General features: G+C 37.4%; 1 protein-coding gene across 4 annotated transcripts; it reads right to left on the bottom strand.

Moving 5' to 3' along the window:
• Positions 1-285: 285 nt before the first annotated feature.
• CD36 (CD36 molecule (CD36 blood group)) lies at positions 286-20,712 on the bottom strand. 4 transcript variants are annotated; one of them, XM_062490834.1, is made up of 13 exons: positions 20,059-20,712; position 18,777; positions 12,217-12,274; positions 10,068-10,212; positions 8,841-9,023; positions 8,612-8,703; positions 8,144-8,190; positions 5,773-5,842; positions 3,945-4,132; positions 3,014-3,132; positions 1,530-1,603; positions 673-727; positions 286-450 (listed from the first exon to the last, which is right to left on the bottom strand). In XM_062490834.1, the coding sequence occupies exons 1-13, from the start codon at positions 20,176-20,178 to the stop codon at positions 286-288; spliced, it is 1,317 nt and encodes a 438-aa protein (XP_062346818.1). In that variant the 5' UTR covers positions 20,179-20,712. The 4 variants fall into 4 exon arrangements, with proteins under 4 accessions (XP_062346818.1, XP_062346816.1, XP_062346819.1 ...); XM_062490832.1 differs by lacking the exon at position 18,777 and having other exon boundaries at positions 12,217-12,377; XM_062490835.1 differs by lacking the exons at positions 8,841-9,023; position 18,777 and having other exon boundaries at positions 12,217-12,377.
• Between the last annotated feature and the right edge of the window lie 1,593 nt (positions 20,713-22,305).

Genomic DNA, 22,305 nt, shown 5'->3' with positions numbered 1-22,305 from the left:
GTTTAACAGTCTCGGAGAAAATGTCCATTTTAAAGAAATCACAGCAAACAAAAATGTTCTTCTGATGTAGTTCCCAATTCCCTCCCCTGAGTTAAGAGCATTCTGAAATATTTAGGATGGCAAGAGAACTTGAAAATAATAGGCCAATTATTTGGACGATTTCCTACAGAACAGCTACTAAATTTTCTCGCACGTCAAAAAATAAAGAACAGAGAAATAGGTAATGATTCTGAACTCCTGAAACCTTCTGAGGAGAAGTCACTGCTGGGGACTGAGCTTACTTACTTATTTCGTATTCGTCGACCTGCATATGAAATAGGACCCCATGAAGGCCAGGAACAGCACAGAGCCTCCGATCATTAATGCCATCTGCAGCATGCTCAGCAGCTCGAGCCGAGCGGAGATTTTACTTCTGAACATTTCTGCCTTCTCATCCCCAATAACAGCAGACTGAAACAGTGCAAGAAAAACATCAGTCAAAGGTACAGATGCAAGCGCTCACTTGCCAGATATATTCTTTGTGTGGTGCAAATCACAGCATGAGCTTAATTACCCAGTTTCAGGGCACCAAAAAAATGAAAAAGCTAGGTAGTTTGTTGTTTTGGTTTTTTTTTTTGTTATTTGTTTGCTTGTTTCAAACAGAGAATATTAATAGACATAAAATATACTAACCTCATTTAGCCAAAGAAGAGGGAACACATAGGGTTTTTTAACTTTTTTTAAAGGCCTGAAATGAGAAAACAAGTACAGCACTTTTAATCAGTTTACTGATCATAGTTACTAATAGTTTTTATAATTAGTAAACTAATACATAGTTTACTAATCACTTTTTACAGTTACTTTTAATCTGCTACATAAACCCACCCTCTACTTAAACATTCTTCTTCTCCTCTAACTATATTTCTGGGTTCCAGATGTACCTTTTAAATATACTTTCAGAGTGAAAAAAAAAAACAAAACAAACCAAATCTGCAATTAATAACAGCCATTTTACATATTAGGCAACCATTATTTTCTGTCTAATCTTCTGTATAGGGGCAGCCAGACACAGAGAGGGTTGAAGATCAGTGCCGTGTTCATATGTACAAGATTCCAAAGGTATGTTTATCCATGTACATTTGGGCCAATGAAGAGGAAAAAACAGCAACACAAAAAAAATAAATAAATAAAAAGAGCTAGAGACCCATTGACCCTTCTGATTAAGTCATCTAGTGACAAGAAATACATAAATTCTCTTTCTCATTAGATTTATTAGAGAAAATAGACTTTTTCTTTTTGTTCATCCACATGACCCCTATTTGTGTTTTGTAAGATGCTATTTTTAAGAACATTTTGACCTGTAAGCTTCTGCAGGGAAATCAAGTGTGTGTTAAAATACTCGGGCAGTGTCCTGCACAGGAAGATTTACTCTTAAAAAGATTTGGGGAAGTATTTTTATTCCTTCTTCTCCAAGACATTTGTACTGATGCTCTTATAAACCAATCAGCCCTTTTAAAAATTCTTTTGAAATAAAATAAAGAAGAACTTACTCGATATATTTTGAAGGCTTCACAAGGAGGTTTACTTGCAGCCTTTTTGCAAATCGTAGTGTCAAACCAGTCACCTAAAACCAGTGGAAAAAAAAATCCAACAACACATTAATTTAAATTTCTTAATTAGGTGCCAATATCTATAATATGGACTGTGTCAAAAAGCACTTTGGGACCATTTTATCCTTATGTTTTGAAGGATTAATTTTTAGTGAAATGGTAATATTTCTAAGGGTTTCTCATTTCTCATAGAATTTCTAATTTTGTGGCTTTACCATAGTTACCTTTGTAATTTACATTTAAACATGAAGACAAAGTTAAGAACGACTTCATCAGTCATGGCATATTTCATATCAAAACATACCTCAGGGGGTTTTTTCCCACCAAAAATCAGCTAAATTGTCTTTTTCAAAATAAAGGATATTTAATTTGCATAGGGCAGAAAACAAACCTTTTATATCAGGACAAACAGATGTATAAAAAGGTCAAATCTTTTCTTCATATCTTTGTTCTACTCTGTCATTCAAAAAGAAAAGGCTGTGATTCTTGAAAATTTCGTATAATATTTAGGAAAATCTGTTTGATGTCTCTATTCCAAATAAGGTGAAACAAAGATTAAACTTCATCTCTTCTCATTAAAGTTTCATAGCTTAACTGCCTAATTTTAGTGAGAAATTACCAATTTTACCTTTTCATTCAAAGTAAGAGCAAAATAGAAATTTGGAACCCTTGAATTCATCATACAATTCAGAACATTTTGGTAAGTACACTTAAAGATCTGAATCACTGAAACAGAAATAGAGGTATGTTTGTAGGAAGTCAAAAAAATTAATTGTTTGGGAGATATGCTGGACAATTAAAGTAATAAAGAATTAAATTAGGTCTGTTTAAATCTGACTATTCAGAGTTCTAGTGTCTTGGGGTGACACTAGGCCACTTCTCTCAGAGGAAATATTTCCCCAAACCAGTTGGGGGAGGGACTGCTTGAATCTGTTTCCTAGAGGGACCCCATTCAGAGCTTTTCTCCCAAATTTCCCTTAAACCAGGACATTTAGCAATTGGAAATAAACTCATCTATTCATGTTTATTTAGTTTCAGTTGAGTTAGTAATTATCCAAAAATAGTAAGTTATATTTTTTTTATTAAATTAAGTGTAGAGGAAACAAAAGTTTCATAGAATATAATATTCTCAAAGTACCTGAAGATCATAGAAAAGCTAAAACATACTTCACAGTTTGCAGAACCTATTCAATCCCACGTTCCCAAAAAGTAAAAATCGAAAGAGATTTTCAAAACTTTGAAGGTCACAGTGAGATAAAGTTCTGCTCTAAGTTTCCCCTGCTGAAACCGTAGCACTTTGAGGGCAGACCTTAGGAAAGCAAACATGAAAATATTGCATCTTTTACCCCTGGTACAACTCCACTACTATTAAATTTAAACATTTCAAGTTTCCCAAGGTACAAGTATTAAATACTTGGACTTACGGGCTCTATGTCTAGATATGTCTCATGCTCCTTTTCATTTGGACTCAGGCCTTCAACATCTTGCAATACAGATTCACTTGCATGAAGAAAATGAGGAAGAGAGATATATACCGGTCTTTCTATTGAAATAAAAACACAAACTCTCTTGAATCATTAAGCCTTGCTTTGGTACTCATCTTCACAGGTTATCTTCCAGACATAGTTTTGCTATATAGATGTACAATCCAGCAATCCTGAAAAATAATGTTAATAGTCTAACCCAATCATCCCAGAAAAAACCCAACCAAAAAAAAAAATTTAAAAAAAATTAAATATCGAGAATTTTTTGCGATTTTTTTTTTTTTTTGTCATGGGGAAAATTTGCAGAGTGAAATAAACACCAGTTACAAATCCTGCTTGTCTTGTGTTTACATGCTGGAGCTGGCAGTGCTCCCAGTTTCATGCTGAGGTGAGGACACGACTGTCACTGTCTCCCCCCACCTTCATGATCTTGTTTTAGCCTGAAGGGACCACTCTCTACCAAATGCAGGCTCCGTTTATATTTAATTTACCAACACCACACTAAGCCATTATTGCCTGTACATCCATACAGTTGTGTACATACCCACCTCTGCCGTGTGTGAATTGCCACAAGGTGCAGAACTATCTCTGGCTTTTACAGCGTCCCTCCTTTCCTTTCTCTACACATACCCCTGAGTTTCAGTACACAATCTATGGTATCCCAGCTTTGCATAGCACTGTGCAAAACACAGAAATATCATCGTCCTCATTTTGGGCAATGAGGCTGCAGAAATGGGAGGGGTCTCACAAGCAGCCTGTGGAAGAATTCACAGGCAGACATCCTGGATATCAGAGTAACACCTCAGCTACAGGACAAGTGCCTTGTCCCCGGTTAAATGGCTTGTGTGGCAGTACTGTGTCACCACCATACTTGCTTTGCAGGCACTGATGTCCAGGACTCCAGCTACCGTGCAGTTCTTTGATATTTCTGTATCTGTACAGAAGCAATAATTGTCTCCGACTTCAGCTGGCGATGCAAATGCTTCACGAGGAACTACAAAACGATACAGTGTGATTCCCTTCACAACCTGCTTGCCGTAGAAAACTCCATAGATTGATCTGAACACAAGAGAGGAGAAATGCGTTTCAGCCATTTGGATTAAAAGTCGAAATTTGTGCCAATGCTGCTGGAGAATCCCCCAGCTGCCTCTGTATTAAAGGAAACAACCCTCCCAGGGACCCAGCGTCCAGGCTCCTGCCACACTGTTCAGTGAATTTCAGGGGTGTTCCTCTGTAGTGGAGAACAGTCCACACCTTCACAAAAAGATGTACAAGCTCAGAGGTGAGCATGCCAATACACCAAACAGAAAAAAGTTCAAATGCTAATAATAAACAATATAGACAAAACTAACAAATTAATGGAGGTGTCTTTTCCCTACACACAGCTACACCCACAGACATTATAAGGTTTTTGAGTTTCTGGATTACAGTAGGGCTGCTTATCCATATAAAGCATCTCTGATACAGTTTTTTGCTGACCTCACGACAATCTAAGACAACACCCTGCACATAACCTTCTTCCATTACATAGGAGTCAGAATACTACTTAAGCTTCTTTTTGCTAATTCATTATCAGCTGATACAGGGATATGATTGCTACACAGTAATGTAACCAAAACACCAGCACTTTGTATTGCAGCCAAATAAAAGAAGGGTTTTGCAACGTAGACAGAACAAGTTTTCCTGACCCTGCTTCTGCAGGACCTTTGGGCAATTGTTGTTGTCCTTTACTGTTCACGAATTTTGAGGATTAAATGGCTGGAGGGATCTCTCAACCTGTGTGTGATATCAACCCAAAGAATTTTATCATTTCTCCCCTGCACAGAATTCCCTTTTCTATGAATTGAGAAATATTTTCCAGTTTGTGGATAAAATTGCTTCACAAAAAAAACCCCCTCTAACTTCATATAAAAACACTGATCTTCAAAAGCAAACACTCTGCAAAGCAAATGGCCTACTTTAAACCTAGTAAAAAGGAAGCATCTGTTTCCAGGCAGCAAAATAAATAAAGGGTTTGAACCTCCCAAAGTAAATACACTGTAATGCACTTTAAATCTTTAACATTTCTTTCAGTGATCCCACTGGAGAACCTGTGGAGAACCTGGATAGCCCAGCAGAAGCAGCAGGCTTAAAAGTCATCAGCACAGGATGCAATAAGCAGGCTTGTTTGTTTGTAAATACATAAAAATAAAATATGCAAAAATATCCTGTGAGGAAAAAAAAAAAAAAAAACAACAAATATTATCTATTGAATGAGAGTAAACATTGTTCTGCATGGTTTTTTTTTTTCCAGACATTCCAAAGGTGGACCTAACTGGATCCTGCTATACCTGTTGCCTTCTGAGACCAAACAAGGCTGGGTCCTGATCTTAGAAGAAGTTCAAGACTTTGAACCCTGTGGCCCTAGTGCCTTTTACAGATCTCTAAGGACTCACAATGACACATTTTCCTGAATATACATCCATAACTGGCTAAAATAAAGTACATTGAATTAGCTTGCTACTTGACACAATAGTGGTAGAATCAGATTCTGAACCGTGAGCAAAACACACAACTTTACTTGTGTTTTAGATGAAGTTTTTGTTGCACTGCCTGGCTGACCTGAGCTCAAGCACAGCCAGTGCAGCCATGCTCTGAAAACAAAGAGCATTCAGTGGCACAGGCAGGTGTGAACACACTCCAGGAAGGGAGCAGCCTACCTGCAAATATCAGAGGAGAAGAAACGTAGCACCTGATCCTTCTTAACAAATGGTGGGAAGGATGCTCCATCTGTGAATAAAATGGAACAAGAGCTTGAAAGCAATTCTACTTAGAAGACATGATTTAATTTCTAGCTCAATACTCAATTGTTACTTTCCTGTAAAGCTGTGACAAAAGTAAACAGTATGAGTCATTTGTGGGGAAAATGTTTATGTAAGCTATTGCACATTGACAGGCACTTCACAGATAAGGTGCTGTAGTTTTTGAAAACAGGCCAAGATATAACAGACTTTTTTCTTGCCCCAGGATGTGAAGCTATATGATCAAGCCCATTTAAAACGGGGGATATTAAAAAAAAATTCTGCTTAATATGAAGTCAAAAACCTGTTGCCATTGCTTCAAAGCTTATGCAGATTATAGACCTAAATCTTCCTAGAGTTGCTTGAGTCACCTGCAGTTATGACACTCAGCACTTACAAGAAACACAGCTTTAGACTTCAACACTCTTTATTTAATAATCAATGCTAAATCTTTTCCACAAAGGAGTGCTCAAGTGGGCCTCTGAGCTGAGGTCCTTCTAGAACTAACGGAGAGGAGGAAGCCAGTTCTAGACCACAGTCCACCTTACCCCGTGGTAAATATGCAAAATAAATCAGAAGAGTAGCACTTGGGTGTTGTTTCCCCCCACTTGCTCTGAGAGAGCGAAGACACTCAGATTTGTGTTTCTGCATTGCAAGCACCCAGAGTTATATAAGAGGAGCCTCTGCAATTTTCCCAATTAAGGTGTTGTAACAAGCCTTTCACCAGTTCTTTTGTTATTTTTTGCAACAATCTCTGTTTAGTTTCTTAGGCAGCAGCCATAACCAAACAATTGCAAACATCTGTGTTATCTTTGAATCCAGTTGGCAAGAGCATGAAGGCTCTTACTGCCACTTGCCCACTGCTGACAGAAGCAATTTTATTTTTTTTTTTTTTCAAACATTCACAATCATCCTGAGCACATATTCTGATTCTAGATCTTGGCATTCTTCTAAGGCTGGCAAACATGGATTCATGTCAGGCCCCATACAAGTATAGTTTTACATTTTTAACTACGTATTTTCTTATATTGTACATGTTGAGCTTTGGTGTGAAATCTTACAAGATAAAGTAGAATTCTCACACTTACAAGAATTTTTAAACCTGTTGCATCTCCAAATACAGCCGTGTCACACTGAATGACCTTGTAAACTATGCAGCAATCTTTGCTCACAAGTAAAAGCTCACCGTAATGTAATGGAGAGCTTAATTAGTTAGCAGCATATGTTTATTCTGCCAGTTACAAAAGAAGAATAAACAAAAAGCTGACCCTGGTGAAAAAAAAAAAGATGCCAGGCCCCATAAGAAAGAAGGGAAGTCCTAGAATGTAGGAAAATATTGTTTCTTATAAAATTAATTACATGTTTTAAAAAAGGAACTAATCCTTCGTGGCTCACAGACTTTTGGAAAATCAGATTCTTGTGATGTATTTTAAATGCTTCAAAATACCTTGCTGCACAATCTGAGTTATAAGGAAAATTATCTATGCCAGGTAAAGCAGAATGGAAAATGGAGGGGGAAAATCCAAACAAAACAATCCAACACAAAAGGCTTCATTTACTGCAGGTCTGGAGCTCTCTGCAAAAGCCTCCACCAAGACACCTGCCAGCCTCAGCACCACAGATTGTGGTGTCCTCACAGCAGTGTTTTCACTAATCAAAAAGAAAAATACCACCTTGAACAAATGTATCTTAAACAACTCAGCTGTTTACCTACGTGTTACAAAAGAAAATTAAAAAATATTTGTCTATAGTCTATTCATCCCAGTCTAAACTACTTTTCTTCTTCATCCCTTTTAATTTTCTAGTGATCTACAAGCCATTCATTCAGCCTCCTCCTTTGTTGCCTCAATTTCTTTGCATATATCAGGATGTCCATTCTGGTGCAATTAATTAAATTTGAAGAAGAGTAAATGAATGTGAATTATTAAAATGCCAAGATAATTTTCAACTGCTATAGAAAAGAAAAAGAATATTAATTATATTGTACTATGGAAATAATTAGTAGAAAGAAGAGCACTGGATAATTTTGTTTCTCTTCCACATTTACTCTAGCTGCAGAGGCTGTGTTTATGTTTATATAAAATTATGTACAGTAATAATTAATATATTTTAATAGATACACATATATGCATAAATCACAGTAGCAGTATGTCTGCTTATATACAGATACTTAATATACAAAATACAGAACTGGCAAAGCCCAGGGGAGATAATTTAAATATTATATCTCATTATTCCCTTGAAATATCAAGAAAAGTGTTGAAGTTTCAAAAAGCTTTAATTGGCTCACCTGTGCCATTAACCATATCACAGTGACCTTCCCAGTAAGAAAGAGTCCTGTAAGATAAAATAAAAGTCATACTTCATGTAGTAAATTCTACCATGTAAGCACTTTAGTTACCTGTGCTACCAAATATAACTGTGCCTGACCTGTTAGTAAAGGCAAAGGATATAGATGTTCCTTTATTCAGAAAAATTATAAGATCCATTAGAAGAGGATAAAAGGAATCTATCTACATAAGAATGCAAAACAGGAGTAAATTGCGTCAAAGAATCAGTATCTGTCTTAACTACCAGCTCCTAACAGAACTATTGACTGCTGAAAGAAAGTGATGATTTTGTTAAGCCCAGGACTTGATCATGTTTCCTTCGAATCACTGAAGCTTTTACCATTTATCTACAGCTTCTACTGAATCAAGTTTTAAAAGCCATACCTTGAAAATGTATTTTTTTTTTTTACTCTACAATGACATGATACCTTTTATTTTTATAGCTTTCAATTACTGCTGTTTGTGCAATATCTTCTGTCCCAGTGTACACAGTGTAAGGTCCATCACTTGTCCCATTATACTGAAACAGATGCAACAAGAAGGAATAACGGTTAGGAATAATGAATAAATTTATGGTATTTTCTTCCTCAGAGAAGCTGTCTTCAGTTTTATTCACAGAATAACTGAAGGCATTGCCTCCTCATTGGTTTCACTTACCGGGTAGAAGACTCCCACAATTGGGTTCACAGTGGGGAAGGGGACACGGTCTAAGAAGGGGTCCTTGTATCCCCACAGTATTTCTTGGACTGTTCTGTTCTGAAGAATGGCTGACTTGGAAGATTTAACCCAAGTGTTTATTATTGATTGCATTAAACTGCTTGGGAACACGGCAGGTACAGCCTACAACAGGAATAAAATCAATGTTTAGTATAAAATTCTGCATGTGGTTTGAATTAAAAATCCAGAGGCTGATTCCAATAAATGTCTGCCATAGCCAGTTCCCAGATTTGCACCTCCCTTGAAGGTAAGTTTCTACATGAAACTGACACTTCTTAACAAAGCATCTACTGGCCCTAAGTTACGCAAAAGCAGACAATATTTCTTCATTGATTCCATGAGTTCACTAGATATAATCACAGAATGACAGAACAGCTGAAGTTCGCAGAGACCTCTGGAGACTGCCTGGTCCATCCCCTGCTCAAGCAGGACCACTGAGAGCCAGTTAGCTGCCCAGGACCATGGCCAGATGAGCTTCTGAGTAGCTCCAAGTAATGATTTCACAAAAGCTTGGATCAGATGATCTTCTGAAGTGCCTTCCATCATGGGCTCTCCTGTGATTCTGTGACTGCTGGTATGGTTCTATTCTGTATTTGCACCAACCATCTTCATCATACATACTCTGCCCCTTGCAACACCTTCCCACAGCAATCCCGAGCACTCATGCAGTCACCAGAAAGCTGGTGCAACACAACCAGGCCTGAATAGAACTAGGAAAACTGTAAATATTAGTCAAAGGCAAACAATCTCAGCCTGTGATAAGACAAAAACACGTGGACTAGAAAGGCTCTAGCACTACTCCAGGCAGGCCCAGGCTCCGGGTGTGGGAATCAGTGCAGCCTCCCCTGCCAAGCAGACCTGAGGGTATTGTGGAAAGAGCCTGGCAAATCCACCCTGTACTGTTCATGCTGCACCTCACACACAAAGGAAGCCCATCCACAAACTCTTGAATTACTCCCATGCTAAAATTGATTAAGAGGATGTTTTTAAAGCTTTGAACACACTGCAGAGAAAGATGTCCCTGCCCAAAACAGGAGGGCTGGAAGCAGATGATCATTAAGGTCCCTTCCAACCCAAACCATTCTGTGATTCTGTGAACTTCTCCCCTGTTCCCTCCAGTAGCTCAACATTTGTATCTGGACACTATGGCTTTGTTTCTTTACTTACTACAACAGCGAGGTTGAGGACGGTCACGGTGTCATTTTCTGGCCCAACAGACATACCACGTTCAAAATCAGCAGCGTTAGGCAACATGTAGGATATTGTGCCATTCTCACCTTCTGTGACATTTTCTTTGGGTAAATATCGCACCCTGGAAATACAAAACACAAACAGAATATTTTTAATCTTTGACTTTTTGAAAAAACAAATAACCATGCCCGACTGAAGGTTTTTTAAAAGCTGATGAACATTTTAGTAAAATGAATGTTGAATATTTTATAACCATTAAAAGGTTCATAAACTTTTCACTTTTTATGTAAACATTCAATTTTCTGCAAAATATTGTTCTTTTGGAAAAATTTCTTTATTCTCAAATGGAATAGTATTTCTATACTAAAATGAAAGCAAGTATTTTTTTTTATTTTTATGTCATTAATGGACTTTATATATTTTCATATGTTTTTAAATTAATTATGATTTGTCACATTTTCTTCATAAGCCATCTCATGGTTGTATGTAATTAGAAGGGGATGACACAGACATAAAATCTCAGATTTTTAGTGTGTTTCAACAAAACAAGCTAAACCCATGACATTACTTTGATCACATTTTATATGCATGTAGAGATTTATAAGCAGTCTTTCAGTCCCACTGAGATTGTTTCAGTCATGCCCTGTCAGCACATATCTAAGGTACAAATTTCTGCTGGAGTTCTGGCTTTAGCTCCACTCTTCCAGTCCAGTCCTCTTGCTCACCCCTCTGTGGGGACAGCAGTCAGCAGAGACCAAATGACAGTCTATGCTGTAGGTCCAGAAAGCTTATTACAGCTCCATCCCAGAAGGGATCTTCAGGATACTTCAGGATCACACCTTCCAGCATGAGTGCAGGGGGTGCCAAAGGTACAGATCTTCCCATGGTACAGACGTGGCCAGTGCAGGTGGGTCTTACCTGAAGAGCAGCTGGACCTTGGCTTCTCAGAACTGGCTTGTGAACACATGTAGTTATTAGTTATTACTAATGTGTAGAGCATCCACTTGAAAGTTGGGAGATTTTTCTTTCTAATTAATGTGTTTTTGAGTTGCTCTACACTATAATAAATTATTAAATATTTAAAGGGAGACTGAGAGAAAGAGAGAGACTCAATGTCACAGTTACTCAGGTAACTGTATATCCCAGGAAAGCATGAGTGCAGCAGTGAGAGGAGCCTTCATTTCACAGTCATAATTTCTTACTTAGTCTTATGCAGGCTTCTGGCTGAGATTTGTCCCTGAGAAAAAAAGGCATCAACATCAGCGCCAAAGTAAAATGTTTCTGTTTGGTGGGAATTCACCTTAACTGTTTTTTTTCCTGATTTCTGTGTAACCCTTTCCTCTCTCTTCCCAGGTACTCTGTGAAACAAAAGTTCTCTCTTTCCATTGAGAAATAAATAAGCTTTTAGGCATCAAGGCAGTTTGGCTGAAGATGCTGAAATGGAAAGCTATCTTGTGAATATAATATACATCCCTAAAGCTATTGAGAAAGAAATATCCTGTCATCACATGAAAACAATTTCCTAACAAGGGTGCCAGTGATAGCAAATATTTGGCTTAATAATTCAGGAAGCATCAACTTGTCTTACACCAACATCCCCTTTAACGTTGAACAAATAATAAAACCTCCCTTCAATGTGGGAGGACTGCTGCATCTACATCCTAGCTAGTACACTAGGAAAAGGAATGCTTTTCCAAGGAAAATTTGAAAAAAGAAAAGCTATTGATTAAAAATGTCATAAAGGAGAAAAAAAAACCACCCCCCCCCACACACATTATAAAAATAAGTATTAGAGATGCATGGATGATAAAGTAATCTCTTGATTTTAGGGAATCTGACACATTCTCTCCTGATATAAAGCTGGTGAGAACTGAACAGGAAGGAACACAACTGTCTCTGTGATATTGTAGTTAATTAATTATTGCTTTTTGCAAGTACAAGCAGCTTCACTAATAACCTAATTTTTCTTTTGTGTTTTCCTTATGTTAGACAGGTTTGGGATTGCTGTGTGTAGCTGCAATTTAGGCATTTTTGTCATGTCTAACCAAAGCATGATGCTGGAATTTCAAATATAAATTTTATGTCATCAGGAATAATGTCACACATCAATAGGGTCTTTTCTTACCTGTATGTGTAAGGTCCTCTTTGTTCAAATTTTGGTTGAGCCCCCTCATCCATAACCTCTGAAGGATTTAACACATGGAAAATCCAAAATTCCCTGAAAACTGAGCTTCCTGGCACAAGCCAATTTTGAAAAGCAGCAGTACCATTGACAATGACAGCTTCCTGCAAGTACAAAAAACAAAGTTAAAATTATCCACAACAGAAACATGTGAGAAGCTCTATTTACTTTTCAGATGACTGTTGAAGATTTCAAAGCAAACAGGAAAAAAACGACAATTTTAGCATTAGTATGGGATGTGCAGCCCGGTTGGCTGGAGGCAGCTTGATATTCCTGCTCAGTGAGAGCAAAATGAGTCCCCCTAAAACAAATGATCACAAAGCTGATACAATTGCTGATGTAGCCAGTAGCAAATCTCTCTTATTGCTGTGGTGGGCCATTCCCTTAGTTCTCAAACAGTTGCCAAAACCACTGATTATTTATAAAAGGAAAATCTTTGATGACTGACTCCATACAGAATCCATAAACTACTTTTCATACATTGCAAATAGCCCAAGAGAGAAAATGAGAGTTATGTCTGAGTGTTTTTAAGGTTCTAGATAATTCTGCACCCAGAGAAATCGCACAGTACTCTTGAAGGACTGTTTCTCTGACAGAAAAGTTTTGTCAACAAAACTGAAACTTTCTAAGAAATGTCTCTAAATCTGATAAAAGTTTATTAGGAATTTTTCCCAGATCTAAGGAAGAAGGGACAAAAAAGCACATCAAGAACGCCTCTAGAGGAATCAAGAGCTTTAAGCAAAATGCTCAGCTATACAACAAATGGCAATTCAGGCTTCAGGACTGTAAAATGAGAAGGAGAGTTTTAAAGTGTGTTACCTGTATAGTCATGGAAATGTCTGCTTTGCCTGGTCTGTATCAGGCCTCTTCTATAGGATTTTCCCAAAGTGTTGGGATAATGTAATGTTTCCCTTTGGTGGTAAAAATTCATAAAAGTTTTTTTTCAATAAGAGGAAAAATCCAGGCTGTGTCTAACATAAAAGATGCTTTTCTTTATTAGAGTGATTGAAGATGAATTAGCTGATTTGCACAACACATAAATTCCAGAAATTAAAAAAGCTCTAATTGCTTTAGAGAGCAAGGAAAGACATTTAAATCAAAAGCTGCTAGATTTTTTTTTTCCAGTTTGTTTGTGCTTCTAGAGTTCACTAATCAATCACCAGGTGAACAAAATAGGTACTGCCAGTTAAAAACAAATATCTCATCTTGAAGAACTTGTAACACAGCGAGGGTTCTGTCTGTGAAAAGCCTTTGTATGGTGGAGTTGCACAGACCATACTGGTGGTGTAAAGCACCGGGCTTGCTGTCTAAATGTCTGCTATAATTTATGTGCATTTTTGTGAGAGGGGATGGAAATCTTGCTGCTATCATCTTGAAGCCTTGCACTTAGACCTCACAGGGTCAAAGACTATCCCAGCTGTGGCCCAGCTTGGGGCAGACCACCTCCTGGATGAAGAGGGAAAAGCTTACATGGTTCAGAAATTACCTTCCCAGTTTTCACAGAGAATTCCTCCAAGAATCTGGGAGAAACAGGATGGTATAAAAAGTGCAACTCAGTCTGCCCAGAGTCTGCTTGTGATCTGTACTCAGCAGGATCCTGACATGGGGACAGATGCCAGGATTTGACCTCCCACTGTGTAACTGGAGTGGGCAAATGGTTAAATTTCTAGCAGATACATGGTCAAGAAGACAAACTAATCTCTCTAGAAGACAATACTCAGGAACAAAGAAGTTTCAACCTTGTGACAATAGATCTATTTAGCAGATCTTAAATTTGTGTTACTTACATTTTAAAATTCTTCCCCTCCACCCATTCCCCTTCCCCCTGTATCCCTTTGCCAGGGGTTGGAGTAGTGCAGATGATTTGCCAGATCTGCCACTGCACTCTGCCAGGTCACAAATTGTGGATTTGCAGCCCACCATTCACTGTGGGCTAATGTCACTGTGGACACTCTTGGGGAATGCTTCAAGGGTACAACTGGTCTAATCTGGCAGTTCTTCAGCCAAAGGGGCAACTGGCACCCACAGTTCCTGATCTAAGTGACACTCTCTTCCTTTGCACCAGCTCTTATGCCTCAAGGAGCTGGTTCTGCCTGCCAGACAGGAGAAATATAATTCCCTTATTTTTTTGCTTTCTGTGTTACCTTTCTACCAGTTAGACATTTGGCTCAGGGGTCTGTGTAGAGAGAATCAGAATTAGAACATGGGAAGCAGCAGGACAAAAGAAGGAGGGGGAAGGAAGATAACAAAACCATTATTTTTGGTGGCATTTAGCCATTATTGTTAATGATATTTCTCCCACAAAAGAGGTGTGTATGATTCTCTGTCTCATACTTTGAGAGTGCAAATGCTGGGTTAAAATGGAATAAAATCTAGAGCTCTTTTTCATGTCTTCCTTTAATAAACTAATACCTCCACACCAGCAAGCCCAATGTTTTTGCTGTTTGATCACTGGTGATGCATCCCTAAATATTACCCCTCTCTCTGGCTGGGCAGTTACGTATTTCCCTATTAACACTGCTGTGCTTTGGGGATGGTATGAGAGGAGGAGTAATTTTGGAAGCTAATATGCAACAGATAGTACAAAGCAGTTCTCAGCTCCCTAGTCCATCTGCACCAGCTCTAGTATCTCATGCAATAGTTAAACACCATCAGCAGAAACAGCCACACAAATGCGATTGCTACACAGCCAAGTTCATGCCACGACCCAGCTGTGCAAGATTGAGTGAAGCCAGTGGGAACTTTGACCCTTTTTGTTTCTGACAATTTTCCCCCCACTAGAGGTTGGTCAGCTAACAATACATAAATTCAAGAAATGCTGAGCACTCAGAAGCAGAGGTTTGCTGTACTTCATTGATTTTTTTAAAAAAGTAAAAAAGTTACAAAGTAAATTAAGCCATGGTGATTTCTGACGAAGAAGCACAAAATTTAAGACAAAGTTTCTTCTGTCTTGATATAAAATCTGGCCAGATGGACAAAAGATGCCATTTTCAGGGAACTGAGAAGTGACATGAATACTTTGGACTATAACAAAATTGTGTATGTTGGTGTGCCTACATAAACTGGAGGAAACAAGACAATTCTGCAAAACTTAAAAAGTAAAGTTCAAGAAAAGCAAATAATCTCCCATTTTGCAGCTGGAAGAATTACTCTCATTACTTCTAAATTATGATTCTAAACTTATTATTAACCTTTCTACTCAGGCTTTGTCGGATCATAACTTTTATACCTTTTCAGTCCTTCATAATAAAGAATTCTGGGACTCGAGCTTAAAATTGATAATGTGGGAATACGTGTGGTTAGATCATTGTTTTCTGCTGAGAGACAGCAGATGCTTTAGCTTCATTAGTTTATATAAAGGAGTGGCATATGACTGCCATATAAACACAGTTTTAAATTAGAGGAGTTTCCAATACCTCCAGTAGCTGAGGAGATATGATTTGGCCAATCACAGATCACAGATATGTAGAGACAAATGAATAAACATAATAATAGCTACAATTGAAAGCCTTACTTCTAAAAATAACTGAGACTAACCCAGTAGAGGACTGAGGCATTGTGGCAAATAATTCACTATTCTGTATTACCAATTCATCAGGAGCTCAATACATTATGTGGCTTTTGTTCATCTCCTGAGCATATGACACAGGTACAAAGAAGAAGAACTTAGAGAACTGGTGATAAAGATTTTTCTAGCAAATGAATCCACTACCAATGGCTTTGAGTGGTTAAACCTAGCTGGGGAAAAAAACTCTTTAACTGAAGTGATAGGACTTTTGCCTAAAACAATTATATTGTTTTAGGGAGGGAAAAGCAAAAGAAGCAGAAATTGAGCCATGGCCCACGATATCAGATAAAATCTTTCTGATTTGCTGTTTTGAATGCTCCTTTCCTTTAAATTTATTTTTTCATTTTAGACATGATTATATCTAGTATTAATGACAGAATACATGGTAATGTCTAACTGAAATATGTAGTGAGTTTAAAAGGTATATTTTTATATTCTCAAACAAAGTATTTTTTGTAGTGAACTCTGAAAATTCCATGTATCACTCATAACTCTACTAAGGTCAATTTTATAAACCTCTAAGACCTTCACAGAAAACTGTCTCCCTTCTGGACAGATTCAGTGTTTGTAGAAATTAGGACAGGACTTTTGCCCTTTGGTCCTGATATCAAAGGCACCTTTCCATGAATAGTATCAGAGCTGAAATAGTTTAGCACTAATCTTCTGTGGATCCCTGCCAAGGAGCTGCTGGTGTCATTTGGAGCTTGGTCTTCAAGTGACAGTTTCTTTAAAGAGCCTAAGAGCCTTGCAAACTAATCAGAAAACATATAGGTTTATTTTATTTTATTTTTTTTTTTTTTTTTTTTTTAATCAAAACCAAAACAAAACAAAAACCTCTGTCCTCTGTTGGGAGCTGGAGTTGAAACAGCTTACGCAAATTTTTGGAGACTAAGGCAAAGCATTCTGAGGCTAGAAAATCTAGCCATGTGCTCTGATTTGAAGCACAGATGTCTGATTATAAATTGGAACAAATGAAGATGTGACATCTGGATGGTTTATGTCACATGGACTTTGTTTGGGTTGTCCACTCCTGGACTGCTCATGGGTGGAGCACAGCACCCACCCACCAGGAGACAACAGCCCATGGACTCAGAGTCTCTGTCCAATTCCTAAGGACACCTGAGATTTTCTGCACGTTTGAAGATGCTTTCTCTTCGCCTCCAAAACAGTTTGCAGCCTGCCAGCAAAATATACCCTGCAGTGTTTACTCCAGCTAATCTCTCAATGACTGTAATAAAGGAGAAATGAGGCTGGTAAACACGTGTGCTTAAGGGAAGCTTAAGAGAAACATGGTTAGACTTTCTGCTAGCAGAAAAGGACAAAAAAAACCCAATTGATTGCATTGATTTTTGAAATTAAAGTTCCTGCAGTTCATTGGGAGATGCTAAGAAGTTCATCTGGACTTGATTCATCTTGCTTTAGAGTAAATTGTCAGTGATGTTATTTGACTAAACCTTGATAACAAGTTAATTTGGGACAATTTGTCTTGGTATAGTACAGAGTGTCCTAAAACTATTCAACATTTGTTATTCTAATCCAGCAACAACATTTGATAGCAACTTCCATTTCCTCAAAAAAATATAGAATTGGTCCTACTACAATGCAAAAGACTGGATTTTTTTTTCTGAGATAGGATAGCCAGAGGGAAATGCACGGGTCTTTTTTCAAGCTTTAACTGTGAAGAATTTAAGACAAGATTTTGCCTTTACTAGTTGTGTCTGAAGTAGTTTTTACCTTTCATTAGATATAAGGCATACTGAGTTTTGTTTTCACCTGGTGGGTGAGGACCTCTTTTAGATTTTTCCTCATATGAGTACAAATGCAAATAACATAGATTCAGTAAGGTTGAAAAATACCTCCAAGATCATCCAGTCCAAATTTTGACTGCAATGGTCACTAAACCATATCTTATCTACTAATTTTTTGAGCACTTTTAGGGCTGGAGACTACAACACTTCCCTAGGCAGGCTGTTCCATATAAACGCATACAGGCTATATCTGAAAGAACATCTCACAATTTGATTTTTTTCCTGTCCAATGGTCACTATTGCTGAGAAATTCCAAACAAATTTGTCGTGGAAACTGTTCTGTTTCTACTAAGGATTTTCCGTAAAAATTACATTTCCAGATGAGAAATATTTCAGAAGAAAAAAAAAAAAGTATTTTTAGCACTTTCTGCTTGGAAAATCTGTTTCCTCTGCAGTCAGATCTATATTTATCTTAAACATAACTGCAATGAATAACATTTTTTTTAATTAACAGACCTTTCATCAACACAGCAAAATCAGAATTAATTAAATTCAAGTCCCTCTGGAGCATCTGCTGAATTGATCACATATTTCAGCTGTTGTATCTGGGCCTATCTTGTCTGAAATGAATTGTCTCAAGGTGTCACTGAATAGTCAGCACACTAAACAGAAAGACAATAGTCTTGTATGATTTGTGCTTAGGAAAAAAAAACCATATCCATTTACCTAAGTAAAGAAAGCTACTGCAAATTTGCTCTTTTATGTTTTATGTGATTACTGATACAATTTTTTTCATATACATAAAACAAACTACAATTGAAATAGGTACAGGCATCTGAAACATGATCACAATGCAGAAAATTAAAAAGTGGTTGAGGGGAAAATTACTCCCTCTAATGCTTTAGCACTACAGACTCATGCAGGTATAATTGAGTATGTAGACATTTGCAAACCATGCTGTATAACTGGTTCATTACTGTTAGCAAATGGATGAACACATACCATTGCCAGTATTTGTAATTTGCTTTCAAAATACTAAATGGTATGAGACAACGCTCGGGATTAATTTAAGTAAGTATTCAATATAAAGAGATATAAATTTTTAAATTTATGTGCTTTCTAGAAAACCTGTCATTTCCACAATATGGCAAAACATTAAAATTGTTTGCAAATATAGAGAGTCTGACCCTTTTGTAAAATGTTGCAAGGCAGTTATCTAATGAGATTATCTAATAAGATATTATCTAATTAGATTATCTGATGAGATTTTTAAAAAATTCTTTATAAACTTTAAAATTCTTTAAATTCTTGAAACATACAATAACAATTGGAAACTTCCTCTACAGGTTGGTTTTCATTGGGTTGCCTGAAAAATTAAGCTATTATATGGGAGCCATTTTTTTTACTATTTTTTTTAATTGATACTATAATATAGCCAGGGCCTCAAGAGACAGTTCAACATTCCTAACACTTCATATATCCACCTCCTCCACTTTACCAGCTTTGAGCTAAGGCTACTCTTCCAGAAGATCTTTTGAATAAATGTTTCCAAGATGTCCACAGTCTTCAACACCACAGCAGATCAACAGCAGGACTAAGCAATAGCCAAAGATCTCGAGATTTTCAGATTTTTAACCATCAGAGAACCAACCTTGGCTGCAGTGACCTCCAGGAGATTTCATGTCACCATAGTGGACACTCAAGGGGTTCCATTCCAGATTATTCCATGATTTAAACCCCCAGTATGTACACTTTCCACCAAGGATCTAATAGATTAATTATTTTTTCCGTTTTCTTTACATAAAAATCTAGAGTTTAGGGACAGAAAGTAATCTAAGAATGAGGGAAAAAAGCCCATATCTGCCAGGTCTAAAACATCCTACTTCAATCTTCACACTCAAAATGGAGAGATGCATTTTATTGGATCCTCCAGTCATGTGGAGAGCATCAACTTGATTGTACAATCACAGAATGTGAGTTCAATACATGAAGTATAGGATCAGATTCTGCAGCAGAAGACTATTTAGATTATTTGCAGTATATAAATAATTATATATCTATATATAGATAGATATATATATAATAACTGCATGGATTGAGAATCTAAGTATAAAAATATTTTTTTAAAAAGGGAAAATATAAAGAAACAAGTAATAATCATAAATACAATAAAAACAAAGCCCACTTACTCCTAAATTACATTCTCAAAACACAATATTTTAGCTTCTAATGTGAAGTACAAGAGAGAGCAAACAAGTGAATAAGGCAATATAATTAATATATTTTTAGAAATGGTGCTGTTGCATTTATTTCCAGGGAAGTTTGGAGCATCTAATTTATAAAAATTATGTTTAACATAGGGAAAAAAAAGAAGTAAGAAACATAATCAGAACATAAGATTTAAAAATGACTATTCAATAACCACAACCTATATGTCCTGGGGAGGCGAAAAGAAAAAAAAAATAGTACCTTTTTTACTGCTTTGCCTATCAGATTATCTCCAACTGGTATTAGAACTCCTCCAAAGATAGCCAGCACAGCACCAATGATGGCCCCGGTGATGAGCCCACAGTTTCTGTTACAGCCCATTCCTCCTTTCTGTCAGGGTACAGGGAAGCAGTGTACAGATATCCTTGCTGTAAGCCTTGATGGTTTTTCTCACTTCTCGGTCCCAACAGGCTCACTGATCTTCCTCAGAGAAGCTGCTAATATAAGCAGAAAGAGAACAAAAAAAAATCAAATTCCAAAGCTCAAAGTACAAAGTAGATGACATGAAGCAGGTAGGAAGATAACAAGCAGCCAAACAGCCAGCGGCCAGCCGCTGGCAAATAAAAAAAAAATAAATAAAAAAAGAAGTTGCAGGTACTTTTGGCAGGTTATTAGCTTATTACGTATGGTTATATTTCCTCATTCCAGTTGCCTAAACAAACAGGTAAGTTTTTTCATTAGTGGTTGTTTTATTTTGGGGGTTTTTGTTTGTTTGTTTTGGCTCTGTTGCATTAGGTCAAGCTGTCATGGTTATTATTCATATGACACTCTTCATGATGTAGACATCTTTAATCTCCCTCTGCCAAAGAACGAGGCTGTAGATAGCTCTGCTTTTATCTGAGCCTGCCATGCCCACGGCTCCCACTTCAGGCAAAAGCAGGAGCTACACTCCCCTGCAGGAGCTCCCCTGGCTCTTTCTGCCTTTTGCCAGCAAGAAAGTCCTCAAGGTCCATCAGCATCTCGGTGGGAAAGGCAGCCTCTAAAGGGAGGCACCCACAAGAAGCCTCTTTCCAGGTCTTTATCAGCCCAAAGTCCTCCAGTGAACAGGTAGAACTTTGTTTCAGCAACTTCATGACAAAGGCACGACTGGATTTTTCTTTTAGAGCTGTGTTCTTGCCACTGGCTAATTTCATCAATCCAAATCGCCTTATAGAACATCAGAGTTTTAAAATCAAGACTAGAGCTTGATCTCTGAAAGAGGTAATACCTAAAATTTCAAGATTATTCAGATGAAAAATGTCTGCGATTAGTCATTGGAAAATAAGAGTTCCTAGTAACATATGTTAATATATCTTACAAATTGGCCCCTAGCAAAAAGGGTTGTAAAGAAAATCAGAATGGCACTACAGTTGAAGTGGTAAAATATAACGTCCCAGTGATATTTTTTCTGCTATTTTTATTGTTTATGAATAATTGAGACAAAGAGCTGCCTTATTTGCAATTTATTCTTTATTATTATGAATTAATCACACACACAGAATTTGCAAGTTGGTTATTTGCTTTAGACCTCCAGTTAACAGCAAACCTGCTCTTCTCTGTTTTAGACATCACTGTCCATGTCCTTTTTATTCTTACTAATTTCTATTTGTTAACATATTGTGAACATCTCTAAATTAACTTTAAAGGAGGTGTTAATTAAGAGTTAATTACACATTCAAGGTCAAACACAGAGAGAAGAAAAACAGAAAGATGAAGTGGAAGAACAACTCAACCAGTTTGCTCATGAGGCCTAAAGAACCAGAAGAACTTCATGAATATCTAAATAATAAGGCAGGTATAGGAGCAGAGTGTGTGCTGCTTTCTGAATCACACGATCCTTTTAGCACATAAAGGATGTACAACAACCCCTAAAAGATTAGGTACCATGGTCAGCGGGCCAGTGATGTGTCCTCCCTTGTCATCCCAAACTCACAATTTTGTCACGTCTCTACCTGGCAGCAGCCACCTCCCTTCATCTGCGTTGGGAACTCATCTTTTGCCTTGTGCTAGCAGCAGGTTATGGCTCCCTTGCCTTTAACAATGTCTATTTCTGTACATTTGAGATCGTTTGGTATGTTTAGAATTTCTCCTTGGATATTTTCAAGCAGAATGATCAAAAAACTCTTTGGAGTCTTGGAAAAATATCCCTACTACCCTTACTATAAAAGTCAGCCCATCCGTCCACCTCACACCAGGTGGTTCCCACTCCAAAGCCATTAAAAGTTTTTTTATGTAGTGGATGTGTTTAACTACAAAGTTCAAAGTATGTTTAAGTTGGAATTTCATTAGACTTGTAGAACTTTTAAGTGAAAATCACTAAGACCAAATCTCGTGTCGTTGTGGCTAAGCTGAGATCAGGGTCTTTAGTCTGGCAAAGACAGAACAGCAAAAGGCAACTATTTGGGTACGTGGTGTGAGGATTTGAAAATCTGATTGCCATTGCATATTGTCCAAATCTAAGGAAAAGCA

Source organism: Cinclus cinclus, chromosome 4 (genome assembly GCF_963662255.1).
Source record: "Cinclus cinclus chromosome 4, bCinCin1.1, whole genome shotgun sequence".
NCBI classification, from domain to species: domain Eukaryota; kingdom Metazoa; phylum Chordata; class Aves; order Passeriformes; family Cinclidae; genus Cinclus; species Cinclus cinclus.
Note: the sequence above shows the minus strand (reverse complement) of the source record. Positions and strands in the feature narration are given on the sequence as shown.